The sequence below is a fragment of the Brassica napus genome, chromosome A3 (genome assembly GCF_020379485.1).
Source record: "Brassica napus cultivar Da-Ae chromosome A3, Da-Ae, whole genome shotgun sequence".
NCBI lineage: Eukaryota > Viridiplantae > Streptophyta > Magnoliopsida > Brassicales > Brassicaceae > Brassica > Brassica napus.
In genome coordinates, this window is record NC_063436.1 from 17,155,354 (window position 1) to 17,179,031 (window position 23,678).

At 33.2% G+C, this 23,678-nt stretch overlaps 2 protein-coding genes and 1 long non-coding RNA gene across 3 annotated transcripts; 1 reads left to right on the top strand and 2 right to left on the bottom strand.

Annotated features, from left to right (window-relative positions):
• Positions 1-558: 558 nt before the first annotated feature.
• LOC106382136 (transcription factor JUNGBRUNNEN 1-like) lies at positions 559-2,623 on the top strand. Its single transcript, XM_013822104.3, has 3 exons — positions 559-1,013; positions 1,218-1,531; positions 1,928-2,623. The coding sequence occupies exons 1-3, from the start codon at positions 806-808 to the stop codon at positions 2,315-2,317; spliced, it is 912 nt and encodes a 303-aa protein (XP_013677558.1). The 5' UTR covers positions 559-805; the 3' UTR covers positions 2,318-2,623.
• Positions 2,624-9,342: 6,719 nt separating this feature from the next.
• LOC106390493 (probable BOI-related E3 ubiquitin-protein ligase 3) lies at positions 9,343-10,784 on the bottom strand. The gene is made up of 2 exons (XM_013830972.3): positions 10,064-10,784; positions 9,343-9,980 (listed from the first exon to the last, which is right to left on the bottom strand). The coding sequence occupies exons 1-2, from the start codon at positions 10,547-10,549 to the stop codon at positions 9,444-9,446; spliced, it is 1,023 nt and encodes a 340-aa protein (XP_013686426.1). The 5' UTR covers positions 10,550-10,784; the 3' UTR covers positions 9,343-9,443.
• An 8,512-nt stretch (positions 10,785-19,296) lies between these two features.
• Positions 19,297-23,370, bottom strand: LOC106394542. The gene is made up of 2 exons (XR_001278899.3): positions 19,735-23,370; positions 19,297-19,522 (listed from the first exon to the last, which is right to left on the bottom strand). It is a non-coding gene; the product is annotated as an uncharacterized LOC106394542 (long non-coding RNA).
• Positions 23,371-23,678: the final 308 nt, after the last annotated feature.

Sequence of the window (23,678 nt, forward strand, 5' to 3'; positions counted from 1 at the left end):
ATAAAATGTAAAGTATCAGAACATGCTTCTTTATAAAATAGAGGAAGTATATAATTTCTTCTTGTTTGAGAATAATATGCAAACAACAATGATGAGCCTAGAAGAAATCTGATATTTGGAAGTTGAAACAATTGAATCTCGCCAGACAATGGGGGTGATTGGTTGGGATTTAGCAAGTGACTTTAGCTTTAATTTTTATCTACAGCTTTAAAATCACCAATCATGCTTTACATTACTTTTTAAAGCTACAACCAAAAAATTAAAGTTACAGCCAAAAAACAAAAAAAACTAGCTGTAAAAGTCTTATTTTCTAAAGCTCCATCTTTTTGGCTGTAGGAAATTTTAAAGGTACAGCTCTTAAAGCTAAATCAAAAAATCCTACAGACAAAATTCTAAAGTAAATTTCTAAAGTTACAACTCAACCAATCACCCCCAATATCGGAAGAGAAGTCCACAAAAACATAAATTAGGATGCCAGAAGTCATCTCCTTGGCATTTTCCCTATGCTCAAGTAAACGAAGGGTAAAACCGTAAAAGCATCATATTGGGTCCACGTATAAAGGGACACAACAGAGGCATAATGCCAAGAGACTAATTCTAAAGTCTCAAGCTCGAAGGACTTTTACCCAGTCGGATCATTGATCTATCAACTGCTATCAATAAGTCAACATGAATGACTTGACCGATTTTTTATTTTTTATGGACACACACACCACACAAATCTCTTTATATAATTTCAAGAAGATTCTTTTGTATGAGTCCTAAAAGCCAAAAGAGAAAATAGTAAACCAAAGGCATAGAGGAGATGATGGGATCATGTGACAAAAGAAGGGGAGAACAAGAAGAAGAGGAGGAACAAAAGTTAAAGCTTCCAGGGTTTAGGTTTCATCCTACCGATGAGGAGCTTGTAGGGTTTTATCTCTCTAAGAAAGTACTTCTCAAGAAACCCAGCAAGATCGATGAGATCATCAGCCATATTGATATCTATAAATTTGACCCATGGGATCTTCCTCGTAAGTAGTTTTTTGCTCCTACTCAATCTTAATTGTTTCTTTTGCTCAAAACCATATAATTACATGTATATAACAAATGTATGGAAGTGTTTATTCTTACTATAAATAGAAAAAAATACATAGATACTGCATGCATGTTTGTAGTAAAATTAACACATAAGATTGTAGATATAAGCTGCTGATTTAAGGTGTTTTTGTTTGAAGGGTTAAGGAACACAGAGAAGGAGAGTTACTTCTTCTGCAAGAGAGGAAGGAAGTACAGAAACAGCATAAGACCTAACCGAGTGACTGGTTCCGGTTTCTGGAAAGCTACTGGAATCGATAAGCCTGTATACTCAGATGGATCCAGCAAATCCGTGATCGGTTTAAAGAAGACACTCGTTTATTACGTCGGAAGCGCCGGGAAAGGAAGCAAGACAGATTGGATGATGCACGAGTTTCGCCTCCCCACAGCCAATGACACAATCCCTGGTGGCTCCACCCACCTTAACCCTACTCCACCTGCCATGTTACATGCTGTAAGTTTGTAACCAACTCAATCATGAATTCATAATTGTATCTATTATGGTTGGCTATATGTTTGAAGCATACAAGTGTTTATAACCTTCGGTGTGGAATCTCCCCGTTATAAAATAATAAACGATAATTGTTGATGCTGAAAATAACGCAAATCTCAGTGGACAAGTAAAAGGCTACATTCATCGGTTTAAAAAATTATTTTGTCATAAAAATACGGATCTATGGGTTGTAAATTATTTATTCACATATTCATTATACAAACTCTAAAATGTATACTTGCCTTAATCATGTTTTCTCTAAGTGTTCTTGTTTTCTTTTTTTTGCTAAGTAAGTGTTCTTGTTTTCCTTGTGCTTGTTCACAACATTAGTGATTGGTTCATATAATACAACTGCAGGAAGTGTGGACGTTGTGCCGGATATTCCAGAGAAATGTGTCTAGTAGAAAATACACTCCAGACTGGAGAGAATTAGAAGGTGGGAAACGCGTGAAGCCGCAACAATCTAAGTACCAAGAAGCTTATATCAGTTTTGGTGACAATGAAAGTACTATTAGTACTAATAACATCAACATTATGGAAAACAAAGGAAATTATGAGAGGAACGTGTTTCAGCTTCACCAAACGCCTCATCAGCACCAGCCCATTCTCATGGATACAGCTAGTACTACACAAGTCGATTATACGGGTCCACATTCCTCAAACCATGACATTCACAATATAACCTACGAGAACTGGGATGAACTTCGATCGGTTGTGGAATTTGCTTTTGGCCCTTCTCTTAGTTAGATGTCTTTAAACTGATTAGTTAATTACTAGTATAAATTTTATAGTACTTGGACATTTTGTGGGTTGTTGCAAGGGAGATACACTGTTCATAAGTTTTTAGTTTTCTGTATATATATATATATATATATATATATATATATATATATATATATATATATTATGGATCTTATTGTGTATAAGAATGTACCTGATTATATACCCATATTGATCCTCCATGTATTTATAATTCTCCATTTCTCCTACAAATAATCTGACCTATTTTGTTCTTGGTAATCCTTTCGGTAAATGATATTCTCTTGTTTTTCATTGGTGTTTGACCACGTTTTTGCAGCTAGACCATAAGTTTCTGATAGAAATTGCGGTTAACATGTTCATATTCGATGCAACCTGTTTAGTTTTTGCAAGGCTTGAAGTGAATCATACTAATCTTTGTCATACTGGACTTATTGGTAATTTGGTCTGAGTGCTCCATTTTCCCTTCTTCTTCGGCCCGTTTACAACTATTTTATGTTTTGGGTAAAATAAACCAAACTTTTCAGCTGAACTTGAACATGTCATCGTCATCCCATCCACTATGTGGAAGGTAAAAGGCATGTAACAGTTTGGTTTCAAGAAAAATATGTGAAATACATGTTATTAAATTTGGAAGTTTATCACATTGCCTTGCGAAGTTAGAAGCACAAGTTTTCCCCTCACTTGTAAAATGTTAAATTTAAAATGAGTCGCGATAAATTGGATCCTACATATGAAATAAAGTGTGTCACAATCATCCAACTTAGCATCTTGATTTTGTAGGGACTCAATCTGTATGCTCCAGTTTTATGGAGGATGGGGTCCATATTTGCTTTCTTGATTCAATTAAGTAATCGTGTTGTCTTGTTGTCTTGGCCTGATGGACACTAAGGACACCGTTCATCCATCAATTATCAGCATTCATTTTCTTTGCTAGCACCACTACTATTCATCATCATTATCATGTAATTGAGAAAAATAAATAAAATTAAACTCTTCTTGGAATCTTAAATCGCATAAATCGTCCTAATCAATAGTGATCTTCATGATTATATTTTAATTAAACACATAAAAGAATATTACATGTGTATATATGATATCTATGACTTCTTGCTATCTTTTAATTTAGTACTGTGTCATCTTCGGCCTCAAGTCTGTGTTTTACTATTATGCTCCCTTTGACAAAGTAGCCGACGCATATCTTGTTTTTGGTTTTTTCCATCATTTTTTTCTTAAAAGCTTTACCATATTCTCTATCTTGTGAAGTTTATTCTTATCATCATTGCATTGATTTACTCTTTCTTTCAAAATTCATGGTTACAAAAACCGGATATAATAATTGTTTGAATTCTAAGCTCTAAGTTACTTTCCCACTTGCCCTCACTAAAGAACTATACGTGATATAATCGTTAGATTTTATTTTATTTTGAGTTGGTTCCTACTTCTAATGTGGACAATAACCTAACTATTTCCTCACCTATTTTCATCCATACGGAAGTACAGTCTTCACCCATAAATGTTCATCATGTCTTGTTCCTATCAAATATATCAAAGTCATGTCTTAACCATATAGTGGTTTTGTCTCGGATAAAACATAAACTCCAAATTAAAATTCTCAACTAAACCATATGGTGCTTTGATTTGATAAAAAAAAACCACATGGTGTTTTGATATTTTAATTTGTACAATTTAGTAGGTGCGGATATGATATTTGCATAGAATTAGGCCAAGTAGACAATAGTGGTATAGGCTATACTCTCACACCTCTTTTCGTAGCGAGAAAAATACAGTTAGATCTATCACTACAATGTTTAAATTGCTATCATTTGATTGATCCAAGACCTGACCAAGAGAAAAAATAATAAAAATTACATATCCTGTGGCTTTAGCAAATTGACATGAATGATAAATAGTCTAGTTTGGGAGTATCAAATGAACTCCCAAACAGAAAGTAACGAACAATATAGTTCAGAAATGATGATTCAGTGCCCCTTTGTAGCTCCATAATCACGTCTCGTAAGTTTTATGTGTGTTTTCTAAACATTTAATTTTGTTTCACGTTTTCAAATCTTAAAACAGTTATTCTTCTTTCTAAAACTTGATTAGTAACCTGGGCATATGTAAAATAAAGTTAGGTCTGATAACACCCAATTCTTATGGTTATGATTTGATTAAAACTTATGTCAAATGCACAATCACACATGACAAGTGCAACAATTTTCAACTGAAACAAACCATCAATATAATCACAAAATTATTAACTGCGTCATAGACTATGGACGACTTTGATAGAAGCCGAAAGTTGGGTTCCACTTTCGTATGAAAGGTAGAATATTTTATAAAAGGTTGAGAGAGAAGAAAATATAAAAAAAGAAGGCCATCGATATCATCGTTGGTCCATGGTTGACATGGTTCACCATTTATGAATGTGAGGTCTCCTCCGAGTTTTTGTCTAAAAGCACTATTCTTTTAATATGTTTACATGTTCATGTATAACTAATTAAGTAGGGACGTTGATCGTTAGAGGTTAGGCTAGATAACAAATGAAAAACCGACCCACAAATCAATCAATTTCGAAATGATGATGACAATAACTCGTCGAACTTTTCTGATACCGTCTTTGCCGTGGAAATTTCTCTCTTTTTTCATAGATAATATTCTCTTTTTTTTTGTCAAGTCATAGATAATATTCAAATCCAAGTTGTGGAATATATTATGTCTTATATATAAAAGGGTGAACCATGTTCATCATCTAACTATTGAGTATTTTGAAAGTAAAAGATGAACTTTAATATTACAACGTGATCCCATTCGAAAATCTAACTAATTTTCTTTATACTATTCATGTCTATTGTATTGTTTTGAGTGTTTAATGTGTCACCGTATTATTGTATTGTATTGACTTTTGTGAAAGCTCATTTGAGAAAGAAAAAAATCAATTATTCATTGTGACTCTATCAGATGGTGAAGGTGACTCACACAACACACAACTAGAAGATTAAGCTCTTGCGTGCCGATATGGCATGACCCATCATCTTAATTTCCACGGTTGATAGCAATAATATATAACTGATAGATTATAAAATATAATAATGTATAAGATGAAGAGTTTTGTTTGATGTTTAAATTGAAGTCGAGGAAAGTTCCAAGTCTGGAATCAACTTCACGTGTTGGAGAAGGGGAAATAAAGGAGAAACGGTCCCTCAAGTGGGCCAGAAACGGCCCAATTAAAAAATAAAAATATAGGAAAAGATGGCGTGGGCCCGGCAATGCGATGTGGATGTGTGTTGTGTAGTGTTTTTAAGAGTTTTTAGATGCTCGAGTTTGGCTTCCCTGTCCTTTTCTTTGTGGACTCCACTTTTACGATTTGTTCCCTAATCAAAATAGCTTCTTTTTTCTGCCGACAATCTCCTTCCACCATTTGTCCTTCTTCGAGTTGCCAATTCAAGTTTACTACTTATATAAAATCGTACTATTGTAATCTCTTCTTTGATAAATGATTTGTTCCTTAAAAAAAAGGAAATGGTGTGTAGTTGCGCATTGCGTATTGCATACAATTTTTACAGCCCTATCAAAACCTAAAGTGAACTTTGGTATGTGTTACAAGAAATATGAGCGTAAGTTTTGCATACATAACCTAACGGCCTCTATCAGAACCTAAAGTGAACTTTGGCACGTATTAGAAGAAATATTAGTAGGTTTTAAATACATACCTATCAGAACCTAAAGTACACCTTGGTATGTGTTAGAGGAAAGATGAAGCTAAGTTTTGCATACATAACCTTACGTCCCCTATCAGAACCTAAAGTGGACTTTGGTATGTGATAGAAGCAAGATGAATAAATTAGTAAATTAGTCAATTAGTCAATGTAGTTCGTTTAAATTTTAAAATAAGCCAAAAAAAAGATCGAGTAATTGATTGCTTGACCTGACTTGATGATTCACAATTGCAGACGTCCGTATCTTGTTTAATAGTAACAAATAAGTTAATAATACTACAAAAATAGCGTGAAGAGACGGCAATAATAATGTGACCATTGATGATTTAGCCGGGACCATTCCAGAAATAAGTTCAGAGTCGTGCTCAAATTATTTGTACTATATATACGACCTAATCAATGATAAAGCGCTATTCTAGCGGTGAATTTTATACGATCTCTTTCTATTGATATAAATGTTTCAGTATTTGTTTTTCAAAAGATGCTAGAAATAAGATAACATCGATAATAAACTATTTAAAAAGTGGCGTCAATGAGAACGTGAACAACTACATTTCACATGCTTCGAACAAACTAAACCGGTCCCTGGTTCCTCGAAGTCTCTCTCTAGTCTAAGATCCTACACATTTACGTGCGTATTAACTCGTTACACTATATCAAAACTTATAATTCCAGTCAAACTTCCATTGACGTGCATAACATTTTAATACCCGTTTACTTTGATGATGCCGTGGTTGATTGCATGATGGCTTATAAATACAGCATTGAATGATTAACAAAGACATATTGGCATTGAAATATTTGACAACGAAAAGACTATTTAAAATATACGAAGATGATATGGTGATTGTGCTGGGTGGAATGGAGGCAGTCAAATAAATATATAGAAATTAGAAAAACTTGCGTGTCTTCGATATGAAAGGGACAGCACAGGCGTGTTACTTTACGCGCATCGATTCTTTAATTTCACTTTGTTCTTTCCTAAGCCAATCTATCAATTCAAGTACATTTTAATACGTTAGTTAATGTTCTAATCCAGACCTTTCTTAAACCTATCTTATCAATATCTCAGTTCATCAGCACCGTACAAATCTACTCCTCCAAAAGCTTTACAAATATATGTACCTCTTGTTATCCTTATCTCGAGTATTACGAATATTTTGGTCCAAAAATAAACATTTGCTCAGCCTCTTGTTATCTTTATCTCGAGCATTTCAAATACTATATTATTATTTATGAATTAATTTTTTTAAGTTAGACTGGTCAATGTAATTGTTATTTTTAATGAATTTATACATATATATTTTAAGATATAATTAAAAACGAATTGTATATTAGTATCATATTTAGAAAAAATTATACACTATGTTGCTATCTTAATAAATTTAATCTATATTTTATTATATAATTAAAAATAAATTTTATATTAATAATATCATATTTTATAAAAAAAAATAATTCATATATATTGTATTGTTATCTTAAAATAATATTTTTATATTATAAATTTTTTAAATAAAGATATACAACAATTTATAATCAAATATCAATATGGTAAAAATATTTTCTAAAATATTTTTAATATTTGAGTGTTTTTAATGAAAATCTTTATCACATATAAGTAATTTGATCTTTAATTTAATTGTTTAAAAAGATAAATAATAGCTTATTGTATTGATTAGATTTAAACTAATAAATATTCACATACGGACAAAACACCTAGTTTTGATCTGAAATAAAACTATACTACTAACTATGTGTTTGCCTAGTAGTTTATCACAAAAGAAAAATAGTTTTGGTATACATCTAGTTTGATTTCTGCTGAAAATTATATTTATACAACAACCGAAGATATTAAAAATAATCTCGAGCCAAAAAAATTAGATTCTAGCCTGAATTCCTATAATTTTAAAAAAGTTTTATTATGTTCACATCAAATTACTACAAAAGAAAGAATAAAACTCTGATTTTAAATAACTATGCATTTTCTCTAACTTTTGGTTTATATTTCTTTGAAGTTGTTCTATAGAGTGTTGTTTCTGTTTTTTTGGAAGATTTTCATGAAATGTTTAGACCTCGACGAATTTGCTTATAATTTGTCTAAGTTTTAAATAAAAAAAAGTAAGAAATTTCTGTCTCATGCCTCCTATCAAAAAAAAAATTACTACAAAAGAACTAATAAAACTCTGATTTAAAATAATGTTGTCTTTGTTTCTTTTACAATTCTCGTTGTTTTTACTTTCAGAAAATAGAGTAATTTGGTTAACGTTAATTTAGGAATAAAACTCTGATTTTAAATAATTTTGTCTTTTTGATCAAAAAAAAAAAATTGTCTTTTTTTCTTTTACAATTCTCGTTTTCTTTTTTACTTTCAGAAAATAGAGTAAACTGGATAACGTTAATTTAGGAAACTACAGAACATAGGACCCACTCTCTTCGACACAGCGACATTTGCGCGCGTCCTCCACGTCAGTCTTTGCCATTTACCGCCACCGTTATTGTCCCACGCGCCAGTACAGTGCTATGTCCTAACGGCTAGTCAAACCTCGGTTTCTTTTCTAACTTGCGCTTAAAATCTGCCACTAGCTAACTTGCACTTGACCCACTCCTTAGAGCACCAGCATTAATGAACCCCTGGTTGGGGTTCATAATTTGAATTTTTTATTATTTTTTTTTTCATTTTTCGTTTGTTATTTTTTTTTTTAAAAAAAAAAAAAAAAAAAGAATTGACCAATAGCGGGCCGCCACGTGGCGTAGGGCCCGCTGAACAGTAACGACCCAGGTTCACACAGAAGGGGCGTAGAGAGCCAGGATCATCACTGTTACATATTATAATATTTTTTTTTCTTGAAAAACGTGTGAACCCCCCCTAGTGAACCTCCAATGCTGATGCTCTTAGGTCTTTTCAGCATCAGTTCACTCCGGTACAGAGGAAAAGTTGAAATGGCTTTTGGTTTGATAGACTGTCACGCATACCCCCACGACTTATACCCACTTGCTTTATCTTTTTCCTTGTATGGAATATAAACAAAAAACGCAATAATGGTTCAACAAAAGCATATGCTAGTGAACTGAAAACCCATCTCGTGAAAGTGACGTTGATATATGGAGTAAAGACTAGTAGTTGAACCACGAAACTTGTCCCTTTATTTGGTGCAATTTCACACAAAGATGGGAAAAGACATTGGTAAGTGGGTGTAAACCTAACCCACGATTTTCAGCGACCCCTTCGAAATTAAAGAACTGACACTTATGTCAAAGATTCGTGTTCCATCATCATCATGGAGACAACAATTAAAGAATGAACAGTTTTTTTATATCCAAGATATAGAAATTGACTGTTTCAACTAGTTACTATTTTAAGGACATTTACAATTTACTAGTATTGTTAGTTTTCACGAGGAAAGATTAACATGGAGACTAGCGTTCTTTGGAGATTTACAGACCGGACAAGTGTTAACCGAAGATCCACACACTGTGCATAGACACATGTGTCTGCATGGTAACAGTAACACACTTGCTTCTCCTTTTCCACAGCTTCTACACATCGTCCTTGTTATCGTATCCTGCGCCTCTCCCACTAACCTCCACTTCTCCTTACTATCACCCTCGTCGTTGCTTCCGCAACAAGACTGCGTGTCGTCAGCCGCCGTAGGCTCCTCCCTACGTTCCACATCGGCAAGGACTTGTTGTAAGTTTGAACGTAGGGCGTTCACGGTGGCTTCATTAGACTGTGCCACGTCACGCCATACCTGATTCTCTACGCATAGAGACTTAACCTTCTCTTCGAGATAGAGGTTTAGTTTTTGGATGTGGTTGATCTCTTCGTCCTTTGCTCTTAGTGTCTTCATCAAACCTTGTTGGATAGCTTCCATTATTTTCCTACCTTGCGTCCTTCTCTTCTCTTCAATCTCCAGTCGCATTATTTCGACCTAATAAAATATTGTCGACCAACGTGAGTCAATACGAACCAGACAAAAATATTATGTCTAAAAATATGTAATATATCGCTTACGTGATTAGAGATCAAGCGGTCGATATCGAAGCTGTGATGTTGGACGTTAGAAGACAAGTCTTGACCAAGGAACATGAGAGGATCAGTGCTACGTTTCTGGCTTGGCATAGGACTAACAAGGACTGATTCTTCTCTACGGCGTTTTCTCAGAGACGAGGAGGAACCATGACGAAGAAAGTCAACGTTGTTGCCATTATTCTCGCTGTTGAACGTAACGGAGCTGTCAACGGAATGAATCGTCGGTTTTATAGACTGGTGAACCAAATAATCAACCGGTGAGATGTTGTAAGTTGGATTCAACAGAGAAGTTTGACACTCCACGGTGGGGTTAAACGGCGTCGTAGCTGCTGGAACGTTGCCGTATCTGATCTGGTTGTTATAGACGAAACTGTTTGCTTCAAGTGGATGCATCATGTCTCTGTAAAGAAAATCACCCGCGACGTTAGGAGAACACAGAGGATTAAGATGGTGAGCTTCAACGGCCATCGACGTTTTGTAGCTTGAGAGAGTGGTTCAAAGCTATTAAATGTAACCTCTAGAAACGTGAAAGCTGGTGGTGGAAGAAGTAACGGAGGTTGTGGGGTTTTTAATTATGGTTTTGTAGAGAGGAAAAAAAGAACTAAAAGCAAATTTTAAAGCAAAACCGAAGACGCCCTTGTCTGCCAATTTATAGAGAACAGAGGGGAAGAGGTGATATGTTTTAATTTTTTTTTTTATTGCAGTTTTGTTGTTTTCTATTCTCTGCTATATTTTATTACTGGAAAAAAGCTAGAATATTAAAATTTAAAAAAATAAGCCTGACGATTCTTACGTTATCAAGCTGACCAGTGACCATTAAAGAAGTTGCCTTTTCCAGCGTTTCTTCATGATAAAAAAAAAAACTTTGACAATGACACAAGTAAATCTTTGGCTCAGAGTTACGGTCAAAATCATAATATCTATATCTGACTCTTTTACTTTCTTTGGTTTTTAACTTTAAACTTCTTGTTTCTCTCTTCTTTCGCCTAACTCTTGTCATGTTTTCTTCTTCGTCATTAACTTCACTGGTCAGAACTGACAACTGATAAAATCTTTATTGGTTACAATAATGTTTGGTGTAAGTAACCGTGGAAGATTCATTGAATGTATGAACTTATACATGCGTAAATGCTGATATATAAATGCCAAAATTATGGTCCTACAAAAGAGGTGGCTCATGTGAAAGAGTTTGTGTCTTGTGACAATCTTAAATTATTACTTACCGTATCGTTTTGAAACATGCCAGTACCATATTAAATAACGTAGTTCCCAAATCATACGTGCATACATTGCATATATTATAGAATACATGCCAATGTTGGGATTTAGTCTATATTTTTATCCTTTTTAACTCCGAATTAAATGCTTTGCATGCATGAATTTCTAAAAAAGAGGCTCGGAAAATTCAGAATCAATTAATATTATTATACTGTATTTTATATAAATGTAAAAACGGAAAATACAAAAAAATGAGTAGCGTCTTATCCGTTTCAACAGACTAGCCCGCCAGATTCCAACGGGAATCCGTAAATGGGCAGACGACTAGATACCATACGGTCACTGACAATGCCACGTGTCAAATAAGACAGAACTCTTAAAATGTGGGACCCATGGTCCACGTGTGATGGAGTTGCCGGGATACGAGGGTCGCATGAGCACGTCTGAAGTGCCAGCTTGGCATTATTCTTCAATTTGTTTTAATTTTAGTTTAATGAGAAAACTTGAGAGAAGAACATTAGTAAGAAAATTAATTAATTAGTCTCTTTCTCTTATTATCACTAGTTTGGCGTATATTCACCATCTTTAATAAAAAAATTGATTGCTGACGTTTTATATACGTTTAAACTTCTTCTTCTGTGAACATCTTTTCATATTTGTTTTATTAATGTCTTCTTATCAAGGAAAATGTTTGTGGTGTCCTACGTTCAACTTAGCTAGGTGGAGAATTATATGGGTACTAGATTCTAACCCGCCCTTTGAAAAGGCAGATATATTTTTTTGTTTTAATTTTTTATAAAAATTTAATTTTTATGTATTTTGTAATCACATATTTGTATGCCATTTTAAAAAAATTATTAGTAAGAGGTTTTGATAATTATATTGAACTTGTAATATTGCATAGCTATACACATGTACTCAATGTTTTGAAATCCGATCCAGATCCACGGTTGAATCGGTAAATCCGGTGATCCGGTATGTAATCCGATTTGAGTTTTAAGAAAAAAATATTATTTAATAATACAGTAAAACCTACAAAAACCCGCTAAAATCTAGAACCCGACTACCAATTAAACCAGTGGTTGAATCAATACATAACTTTTAATTATTAATTTTTTTTTAAAGTTATATTATTAGAATGTTTTTGTATTCTAATTAGGAAGTTAAATTTTTAGTTTTATAAAAAGAAAGATGATATGATTTTGTAGATTAAATAAAACCCGCTAAAACTCAGAATCTGTCCTACCAGTTAAACCACTGGTTGAACCAATACATAACTTTCAATTATCATTTTTTGTTATATTATTATGAATCTGTTTGTAATATAAACAAGAAGTTAAATTTTTAGTTTTTATAAAAAAAGATGATATGATTTGTAGATTATGAATCTATTAACAGAACTAATTGTTTGATTTGGATTAGTTTATTTTTATTATCAATTATCTATTATAATTTTATGATAGTCCACTGTATATATATGTTGTAAAATATAATAAAAGAAAATCCACAAGAAACCTGTATAACTAATTGGTATGAAAAATATTTTATATTATTTTCTATCACCCAATAATACAGCATATTTGTTATTATCCTCTTTATGTTGTATAATATAAATAAAAAATCTTCAACTGCGTTTTGACAATGCTATTAAGATAGCATCGTTGGCGTTTTACAATAATCATAAAATGTTATAAATTGTTTCAACTGCGATTGCGGATGGTTGTAGACAAATAAATGCAAAAATATTTTCTAAATATATTTTAAATTTTAAATTTTAAATATTGTAAAGAAAAATATCATAAAATTCATTTTATATTTTAATTTGTAGTCACTAACAATATTATAATTTATATTACAAAAAAAATTTAAACCGAGAATATCCACTATAATTTGAAGTATTAATATTTCTGTTGCTGAAGATATGTAATTTAAATAGCGTAATCCAATTTCTTAAGGTTATTAGATATATCATAGTTTTCAGGTTTCTTAACGATATAAAAAAACAAAGCCTATATTAAAGTTCATAACCCAATTTGGTTTAATCAATTTACGGGTTAGCTGTATAAATATTAGGATGATATGCTTTTTTGAAAATAATAATAACATGATGATATAGCATTACATACTATAGATGATTGTAGACTTGTAAGAAATATATGTTACAGAACTTATATCAGTCGACAGTTTTATTTTAGCTATTGTTAGTGAGTTCCTACTATTAAGGAATTAAAGTAGTGGTTACCAAATATATATTTAGATATAGTTAGAAATTATTATGGTTTATTTTTATAAGTATATATTATAGGATTTTTTTTTGGACTCAACTATTATCAATGGGGCATGTTCCTGTTTTAATAGTATTGATATGTTATCTCGAAAAGTATTTAGTTTTACACTTTTGATATAAAACTGTTTGATATTTTCCAAGTTTGTCCGTTTAAACATAGTTTATTAGCTGTTGTTGACTTTTACTCAAAATGATACTTTAATAATGAAATAAGTTTTGACCAATGATCGATAACAATACTAATATGTTATAAATGATAATCATAATATTTAATGTCTGCACCGAATGTCAAAGCTATATAAGTTTTCTTATGAACATTATCGTTCTAAAATATGTTTTAATTGATTGATAAAAGTTGATCAAAAAAAAAAAATTGATTGATAAAACAAGCAATCGTTTTCATTCTGTAGTTAAATCTTGTGCTTATCTTATTTCCATTATGTGTTTACTACTTGCTAGCGCGTCTGGCTATTAATGAAATAAACCCAACTCTTCCAAATTTCAACAAATAATTTTGGATGAATTATCGCGTCGAAACTCTACACGATCATATAGCTATATGCAGATGCTGAGATGCACGCATGCAAGGTGAACCATATGAAATTTATTACCATTAGTTCATTTTTTATACAGTATTTTTGTTCATTTACACCAATTTACAGTTTTTTTCTTTGTTGAGTGCGGGTGGAGAACTTGTTTTCTGGCGATCACATGTAGCCAATGAAGAAATAAACTAATGACGAATGAATTATTACAGTTTAATGATTAACTATATTTGATGCACACTTTCATTATTATAAGCCACCAGCAGATAAATAAAGTTGTAGTTTGGGAATGCAAGAACATGAAGGGAGGCATAGAATCACGAGGTTAGCATAGCAAACGCATTAAGATGGGCATGCCTTTTGCCTCATCTACTTTTCAGACCATTATCTTTATATTATTAGTCGTATACTCGAATCAGGCATTTTATTATTGTTTGGGTCCACCAGACATCGTAGTATCAAACCATTATCATTTCATTTTTCATTCCTCACAAAAGATAATAAATAAAATACAAGTTGTCTAATAGCCAGAGCAGTGGCTCGTTCTAAAAAGACACATTCCCATATAATTAAGCTATAAGACTTGCATAAGCATCAGATAAAAAAAGAAGATAATTTGAATGAGTCTCAACTCTCACGTCTGCATTATTTTAATTTTTAAGCTTATAGTATAATGATATCAACATGCTCATCATCTCGCTTTACTTTACCCAGGAGGTGTCTAGTGAAGAAATCATTAAAGAAAATGAATAGAACCAAAAAATAATATCAAAGTAGGTCAGTGGTTTTGGCTTTGCCTGCCTTTGAGGGCAAAATCACTCCATTGAGGCAAAGTAGGTCAGGGGTACATTTTCTTTCCGTTTCTTTAGTTGAACTTACAAAAGTCGTTGATCTATATTATTCACATCATCTCAACCTCTCACCATAACTGAGAATCACAATGTCATACAAACATAATTGCACATCTAATTTTGTATATGGAACAAACTTCATTAGTCCTTTATCGAGGGAAACTCGCTTTAATCATCCCTATATGCGTAAAATATTGTGTAGTGTTCGTAAGGTCCTCTACCATATATTCTTGATAGACGTCGTCATCTATACGATCACACAGATGTATTACGAATTTAAGATTGTGTAGTTGTTGTGTATATATATAAAGGTAAAGAATATATATGCACATCCCATATATGTAATATGAATGCCATGTATAATATAGACGAACACAAGATACGTGAAAGCTAAGCTATCGGAAAGTTGGTTGATCGCAAGGAATTGGATACGGCTCGAGATGGCATCACATGTATTAGAGAAAGTGGAGCAATCCCTTATATATTAAAAGAGAATCATTGTAATAAATACATTCACACTATAATAGACACGTGGCAGCTTCACAATGATTTGATAATAAATATACTAACGCGTTCACACTATATTCATAAATGTGTTCACACTATGTATTTTGTATTTTTTAATATAAAACTCACATAATAGTTCCAATAAAACTCTGGATTTTTCGGTTTAAATAAAAATAGATAACGAATCAAAAACCAAACTATATATATATTATTTTTATTGTTTACGGATAAAGTTGAGCAAAATATTCATAAATTTTGATTTGATTCGTTATCCGTTTTGATTTGAACCAAAAAATCTGGATATCCACAATTCTACGAAACAAATCAAATACTAAAATACAATATCCAAAAAAGAAGCAAATCACAAATACCAATATTTTTAGGAACATATATCTAACTGATCTGTTATATGCATATATATACATATATGTAAAGAATTATATATATATATACATTATATATATTATACTTTATATCAGTTTTACAATATTTTTTTTGAATTAAATTTATTATATTAGGTACTAGAATTTAAAAATTTAAATAATGTTTTATTTTTGTAATAAATTGTTATTATTAAATTTTTCAATTATTTTTAAAATTTTATTTTATTTACGGATCAAATCGGATATTCTTTAAAATTCTAAAACATTTCGGATATCCGAGTCACCGAATATCTAGGTGGCTAAAGATCGAATCGACATGAATGCTTCCAAATACCCAGATATTCGATCTGTGTACACCCCTACTTAAAGATACAATTTTATTTTATTTATATGAAAACGTTGACTAATGTCAAGGCCTTTTTTATTTTAAATTAATTTTAATTTTATCTTTCATGTATTATTTTGGACAAAAATGTTATTTAATATTAATTAACTATATTTTTATATATATTTGTCAACTATTTTTATATACTTTTTACATACACATACATGTGCACCTTGATGTGAGCATATAGTAACTAAGTAGAAGTATCTAATTTTTTTAAAAGTTGATTTTTTTTTTTAATGCTTCTTTCACTACCGACTAAATTGTAGTGAAATGATTTGTCTTAATAATTTTTTTTTAAACTATTTATCTGTTTAGAAACTATAATATGAAACTATTGGTTCGACATGACAACTGTTTAAAATTCATAACATGAAAATAAATAAATAATATTAATTTTTGGTTTTACCGGAAAAAACCAAAAAATCAAACATTTTAACCGAATAAACTAAAATAAATATTAATTTAAAATAATAATTATATTTTAGAACATTAAACATCAAAAAAAAACTTAAACCGAACCAATATCCAGATTAAACAGATTTAATATATTTTTATTAAAAAATAACAAAACTAATAATCACATCCCGCGCAAGGCGCGGGTTATTATCTAGTGTGTTATTGTAATCCATAAACCTCAATAATGTGTTTCCATTTTTTTTTTGTTACTTCCATCAGCAATATATTCCAAAAATATTTTGTATTTTTACGATAAGAAAAAACGAATTCATTTTTTTCAAGATTAATAGGTTTCCACTCTTATAAAAGCACCAACTCAAACCTCTACCAAACAAACCCATATAACTCGACAAGACAACAACCACTTAATTTAATTATAATCATTTTAGACCAATATATATCACTATATAAGAATTATAAGCTATGGTGGTATTAAAAGCTATGAATGTTAAGTCACTTAAGTGGGAGTTTTTGGTGGCGAAACGAGGTGCATGCATAGGCAAATCGATTTCATGATCAACATCTTACTTCTATCGGAAACACACTAGGTCCTTACTTTCCACTCCATGCAACAATTATATATATAATCTACGATTTTGTATACCATTGCACTCGATTTCATGCAGCCACCCATGTGGACCCAACTAATCTATCTGATAAAGTGATAATTGAGTAGAACAGCAAAGATATCATATGAATTTTCAAGTCTTACATAAGTTACGTGAATCCAAGGCAATTTCTAGATCAGGCCGTAATTATCGATGACTTGTATGTACTAACCTTGTCATATTTAAATTAATTAACTAACGTGCTAATCAGCTGCCAAGATTGATTAACATATGGCTGATGAAATAATAAAATTCTTGGGTGAAGAAGATAAGAGAATGATCACCTAACCCTCCCACCCACTGCACACATGTTGACATATACAGAAACGATTGAAACTGATAGGTCTTTTCTAAATGCATGTAAGGATTAATACATATCAAAGATTATACTAAAATGCTTGATACATAAATTGTGAGACGATGAGAAGACGTGAATTCACTGTCAAGTTTAAGAGAGTACATAAACATGTGTAGAAAAGATAAGGGTCGGCAGAAAATGATTGGCCCTTCTCCTCTAATTCCATTGCACCACATTTCTCAGTCGATTTATGTCAAATATCTTTGGAATAAAAAATCATGTGTTTAGTATGAGTAGATGTGAAATAACAAAATTAATTGTCTGAAATGTAACGCACATAAACTAAATAAATTGTACAAAAAGGCGAGATAATAATAAAATGCTGACAGGAAGGTAGATATGCGTTTGTATTATTTGGATGGTGTCCCTCTCTTCTACTCCTCCATAATTACACTAACTTGTCCAATTCATCACACTCCCCCCAACCAAACTTGTTTGCTCCATACAACTAGATATAAATACAAATTTATTGATATATATACAGGCAGAGACATGTGTGCGTCTGTCTAGCCTAGTAGCTCATAAATTACATCGACTGATTCCGTGGGATGTGACCAATGTGAGACTGTGACATTTGTTTTCTTGGCACTCTGCGTTATGTACCTATCATTAGAATGCGACATGTTTTTAATATGTAAATGATTACTACTGGTCTATGCCAGTTTGACAACTCTTGTAAGTATGTTATAGTGGTCCATCTTAATTATTTCCAAGTCTTATCTTTTCGATCATTTCATATCTCATTTATTTTACTTATGAATAAGCTAAGACTGGAATCCAACCAAGGAAGTTAGCTTTATCTCGTTTCTGATGTTCCATAGCTCATACACAATGTGCAGTCACTGACCCTGAAAATGCTGGAAGAGTCCAGGCAAACAAGAGATCAGAACTGGATGGTAAAGAGCTAGCCCTGGGCACACAACATCCTCTTGAGTACCAAGACCCGCATCCACTAAAGTCCATTGCCAGTGTATATCCCTGAATGCGCAACCCTGCCTTGTATGATTTCACAAACGAGAGTATACTCCTGTCAAGTTGGTGATCATGATCTGAATACATGGGAAGCTCGTCTTCTGTTTAGTTTTAATGCTATGCTCCATAAAACGAAGGCCTGACGTAACAGCAGACAGATAACACGGAGGACGCTATATCACTAATCCTCAAAGGGACATTATTATCAAAAATCTCAGGTCTATACTCTCAGCTCTCTTGCCATGAGTGAGTATCTGCATAGTAGCCAGAGGTCTTGCACCAATCTCTTGAATCATATACCAGTGGCTGGATAAGATCAAGACCAGATCTAAGGAGGGCTCCATCGCTAGGCCCATTATTTATCTGCCTACGTACAATGCAAATCTCAAAAATAAATGAAACAACACTTTGGTGGGCTGTCTTGACCATTATTTAGACGACGCTCTTGCATCCCCTTAGCATCATCATCAGTTTCATTTTCTTCATCATTGAGTCAATTATATTGTATCTACTCTCTCCTCTTTGCTTTCGATGTGAGAGAGGGTATTATAAGAGAATCGAGAAGGTGTGTGCTACGTCTCAATTCTTAATTGTTCAATCAATAGTTAGGGTGTTGCACTTAAATTTTATAAAATAGAAGCCTAATATTAAACCTCTGCTTTGTAGATAATAAAAGGGAGTAAGCAAATAACATGTTCTACACATGATTGTTCAAAACTTGAATGTAAAAAACACAAAACATAAACGGTTCAAGAAACTAGAAAGCAACCACCAGAGATTAGAAGATAGAGCAAGACAAAGACTACTTAGATCTCTGTCTCATCTTTCTGCGCTTCCTCTTCAATCTCCTCATGCGCTTCTTCTTCCACTACACGACCAAACACACAACAATGTCATAAACCTAACCAGTTTGTTTCCGTTTAAATCTAGACAAGAAAATGACAGAATCAAGAACTGTAACTTGAGATCTAAGCTTCTGATGTATCATCAATCCTAACGAAACTATATATGCAATGAGGTATATTTGTTCTCTATAAGTAAGAGATTCAATGCATAAGAATACAGAGGAAGTTTTCGTACCTTGGCTCTCATCGTGAAATCGCCGAGCTCGGATGTTCAGCTGAGTTTCACTCGTCTCTCTACTATATATAGCTAGGGTTTCTACTTCCCCTAGCTTAAAATTGGACAAGGCCCTAATATTTTAAACGGGCCTAAGAAGGCCCATGTAAGGATGTGTAATTAATAAGCAGGTAATTAGAGGAATAAATGGTAGAGAAGATTTAACAAGAATGATGCCAACTTAGAGTCTGCAACTTTAATGAATGCAAACCAATGCTATAGGCTGTGTCAAGTGGATGGCGACTGGAAAGATCTAGATATCTTCTCAGGACAGGGTTGGTATTGTAGTGAAAAAAATATGAAGAACCAATGATGGGAACAATGAAGAGCCGAAAAAAATATTGTTTTACATATAAAATGTGAGATTTTGATTTGGGCAATAGAGTATATAAAAGTTGTTCAACGCCTCGATGAAGTGTTAGAGATTGTTCTGACTGGGTGCAAATAGTGTCTATGCCTCTAGAGGGACTTGCATTCTCGACACACTTGGGACGCATTTCATCACTATAATGAGTTTTCCCTACTTTCAGTTATTGACATAATTAACCGACATTAATACACATAAACTATAAAATTAGCACGAAGTGCTCGTAACCTTCCATCAACCATGATTCATGTCGACTAAACAAGTCTTTTTAGTTTCTTGTTGTTAATTTAGATTGTGTCGACAAGAAATGGTAGAGGAGATGAAAAACAAGACAAGAAAGTATGTAAGATGTACAGCTAGAGATATGAGAAGAAGACAAAAGACATAACAAAGTGTTGCTGCTTCTTACACATCGACACATAGTTCCGATTTTGACTTTAACAGTAATACATCTTCATTCCCATTGCAATCACTTGTACATTTTTGTCGCTTATTTCTTCTTTGTTTTTGTATTTTTGCTGCTTCCCATTCCTCACACTGTGCAATTTAGTTAAAGCAATAAATGGTTACTATTTGATGTGGCAATTAGTTCACTGTAGCGACAGCTAAGAACCCAGCTCAAGCTGCCCTCTCGTTTTTCTGCAGCCAATATATGTGTCCCCTTGTTTCATTCATATTCACTAAATGCCAACGTGTATATATATAAAGATATAGATTTTCCATGCTTTTTTTTTTGTCAACTGAAGTTTTATTAACCAAAAGTCTATACAAACCAGACCCAACAAGACCCAAAGAAAACAACAACAGAAAAATAACATAAAGGCCCAAGAAGGGCAAACCAAGATAGAAAGAAAGAGATGAACCGCTCACGATCCACGCGTCAAGACTCGAACAGTCGGAAACACGTGTTGCTTTACGGAGAACCCATCATCAATCTTCACCGACGGAGAGGTCTCTCGACTGAACTCCGACAAGCCGCCGGAAGTCAATCAAACTGATGGAAGAACCACTCAATAGAGCAGCCAACCCAAAAGGACCAATCTTCAACGCCATAACACGGAACCTCACCTACGAGAGTAGAAACAACCACAACCAATTGATCTCCAAGATCCCATTATCCTGCTTTTAAAAAAAACAGTCATTTTTAATGATAAGAAGAAGCTTGAAGATGATTAAACCCTAAACGGGGAGGATGAAGCAACGGGATCCAAGATCAAAAGAGGGATGAGACTTTAGAAAAACTAATAGAGGCGAGGACAAAAAGAACATAAAAACTCCGGAAAAGACCGGAGAAGAAGCCGGCCGACGTCACCGAGGAACAAGTCAACGTCGCCAGAGTCAAAAGCCGGACGAAAATCTCCGAGGATATGGAACTTCGCCGGAGTCGGATGCCGGTCGGATGAATCGAAACCGGAGAACAAAAAAGACTATCTCTCTCACTCTCAAAAAGATCTTTAACCCTTCTGAAAGATTTTTAATTGGTAAAAAGGGAAGAGAGTTCGAGAGAGATTTCTCTCTCTGTTTCATCGATATCTAATTTGTAAATAGATTTTCCATGCTCATAACAGAATTAATCGTATATAATCTTCTTTCCGTTTTTCTAGTACTTTACATTTGAGAGAAACATTTTCCAAGTTAAAAAAGATTTTCAATGTAAGGTTTAATAATATTTATATTATACGACTTTTATATCATGTAGTCATGTAGATATTTTCATTAGTTGAATTATGGTTAGTTAGACAATCAATGATAGTTTTGTTTTGTTTTGAAAATATAAAATATAAATATTATTTAATTATAACTTTTTTATTTATGTGTACAATCCTTTTTTTTGTACAATCCATTGTCTAATAAAAAAAGGATGTAGTATGGGTCAAACGAGAGGGGCTACAACCAAACTGATTTAATGCCGTGAAGTTTATTACTACTCTTTTGTATTTGATATATCCATCATATAGTTTGTCAATTGTTGCCGAATTTGGATAAGGACGTGCATTGTCCAAGTTCATAGAGTGGGTAGTGTCTCCGGCCATATCATAAATTTTTTTTTTTTTGATAACTCTGGTATCTGGGCAGCCACATTCCCAACTATCCCCTCGAAAGGGGTCCAGCGCCCCAACGGAAGGGATGTTAAATCCGTTGTGGCCAAGACTCGAACCCGGGTGGCGGGCAGTACAGCTGTACCTCCTTTACCACCAAGCTACGAGCGCTTGGTTTAAACTGTTTTGGGTAAACTTTTTATAGTGACTAGACCCCACCGCAAGCGGTGCCCCAAATCCAGGAAAATCCCTTAGGATTTTTTTGGAGAGTCATAGTACCACCGCGCCGACAGAGAGTCGAACCTGCGACCTCTGGCAGTCGTCTGTGAGAAGGGAGACCACTAGGATACAAGCCCTTCTCAAAACTGTTTTGGGTAAACATTTTATAGTGACTAGACTCCACCGCAAGCGGTGCCCCAAATCCAGGAAAATCCCTTAGGATTTTTTTGGAGAGTCATAGTACCACCGCGCCGACAGAGAGTCGAACCTGCGACCTCTGGCAGTCGTCTGTGAGAAGGGAGACCACTAGGATACAAGCCCTTCTCATCCATATCATAAATTCGTAACGTATATAATTTAAATCAATCTCACAGGACCAGTAAGATGTAGATTAGCTAGGTTTATAGGGTCTTATACTGGACTATTAATTTTGGATTTTGGTATTTACTTTTCTATGAAAAGTGAAAACTATAACATGTTAAGTCTATTCGACATACTAAACTCGGTATCTTTTCCTAACTAATACCTCCTTTCATGTCGCCCTTCTTTATTTAGGAGTTAGGCCACTTGTCGTGACACTATGTCCCAATATATCATGCAGAGACATCCGTAATAATAGATAGAAAAAGATATATAAAGAGCAAAGAGACATTTGAATAAAAGCACCATGAGAATCAAACAGGAGATAGAGAATCTATCAGAGGGCGCAAGACTGCCCACCTTCACGTTCTCTCCTTCATTTCCCCTACTTCATTCATTTTTTATTACCCTTCAACGTCTACTATATAGTATTTTATATGCTTTTTTGCTATCTGTCCCTTGATGCATATACATATTATAACATTTCGAAATGTAATACTGCATGCTCAATTAAGCTATAAGATATATATATATATATATAACGGCAAAAAAAACATGAATTCAAGTTAATGTTTAATTTACAACTCGTTGAGGCATAGATAACTAGCTACTTTCATTATTTTTTTTGGGTAGTAATGCAACTCGTGAGAACATCCCTTTAATTGAGTACAACCTAGAAATAAGTGGTTGAATTTTTTATATATTCAGTGATTAACACTGTAGTTATACTGGACGTACGTTCCAATTTTTAGTCGAATGTGACAGCGAAAATCCAAATAATCACCAAGAGGACTATGGGTCCCCATAGATTCAAAAGTTAGTCAAGAAGACCGTAGAGAAGGTACTCTGCTTTGATATATTATGTACATGCATATGGCATATTAAACCTATAATCAAATGACATGCTCATACTATGTAAA

Excerpts from the sequence above, each read along its gene's own strand:
- LOC106382136 (XM_013822104.3), top strand. The coding sequence starts at position 806 with ATGATGGGATCATGTGACAAAAGAAGGGGAGAACAAGAAGAAGAGGAG. Across the intron at positions 1,014-1,217 it reads TGACCCATGGGATCTTCCTC|GGTTAAGGAACACAGAGAAG; the intron begins GTAAGTAGTTTT and ends TTTTGTTTGAAG. Across the intron at positions 1,532-1,927 it reads CACCTGCCATGTTACATGCT|GAAGTGTGGACGTTGTGCCG; the intron begins GTAAGTTTGTAA and ends ATACAACTGCAG.
- LOC106390493 (XM_013830972.3), bottom strand. The coding sequence starts at position 10,549 with ATGGCCGTTGAAGCTCACCATCTTAATCCTCTGTGTTCTCCTAACGTC. Across the intron at positions 9,981-10,063 it reads ACCGCTTGATCTCTAATCAC|GTCGAAATAATGCGACTGGA; the intron begins GTAAGCGATATA and ends ATATTTTATTAG.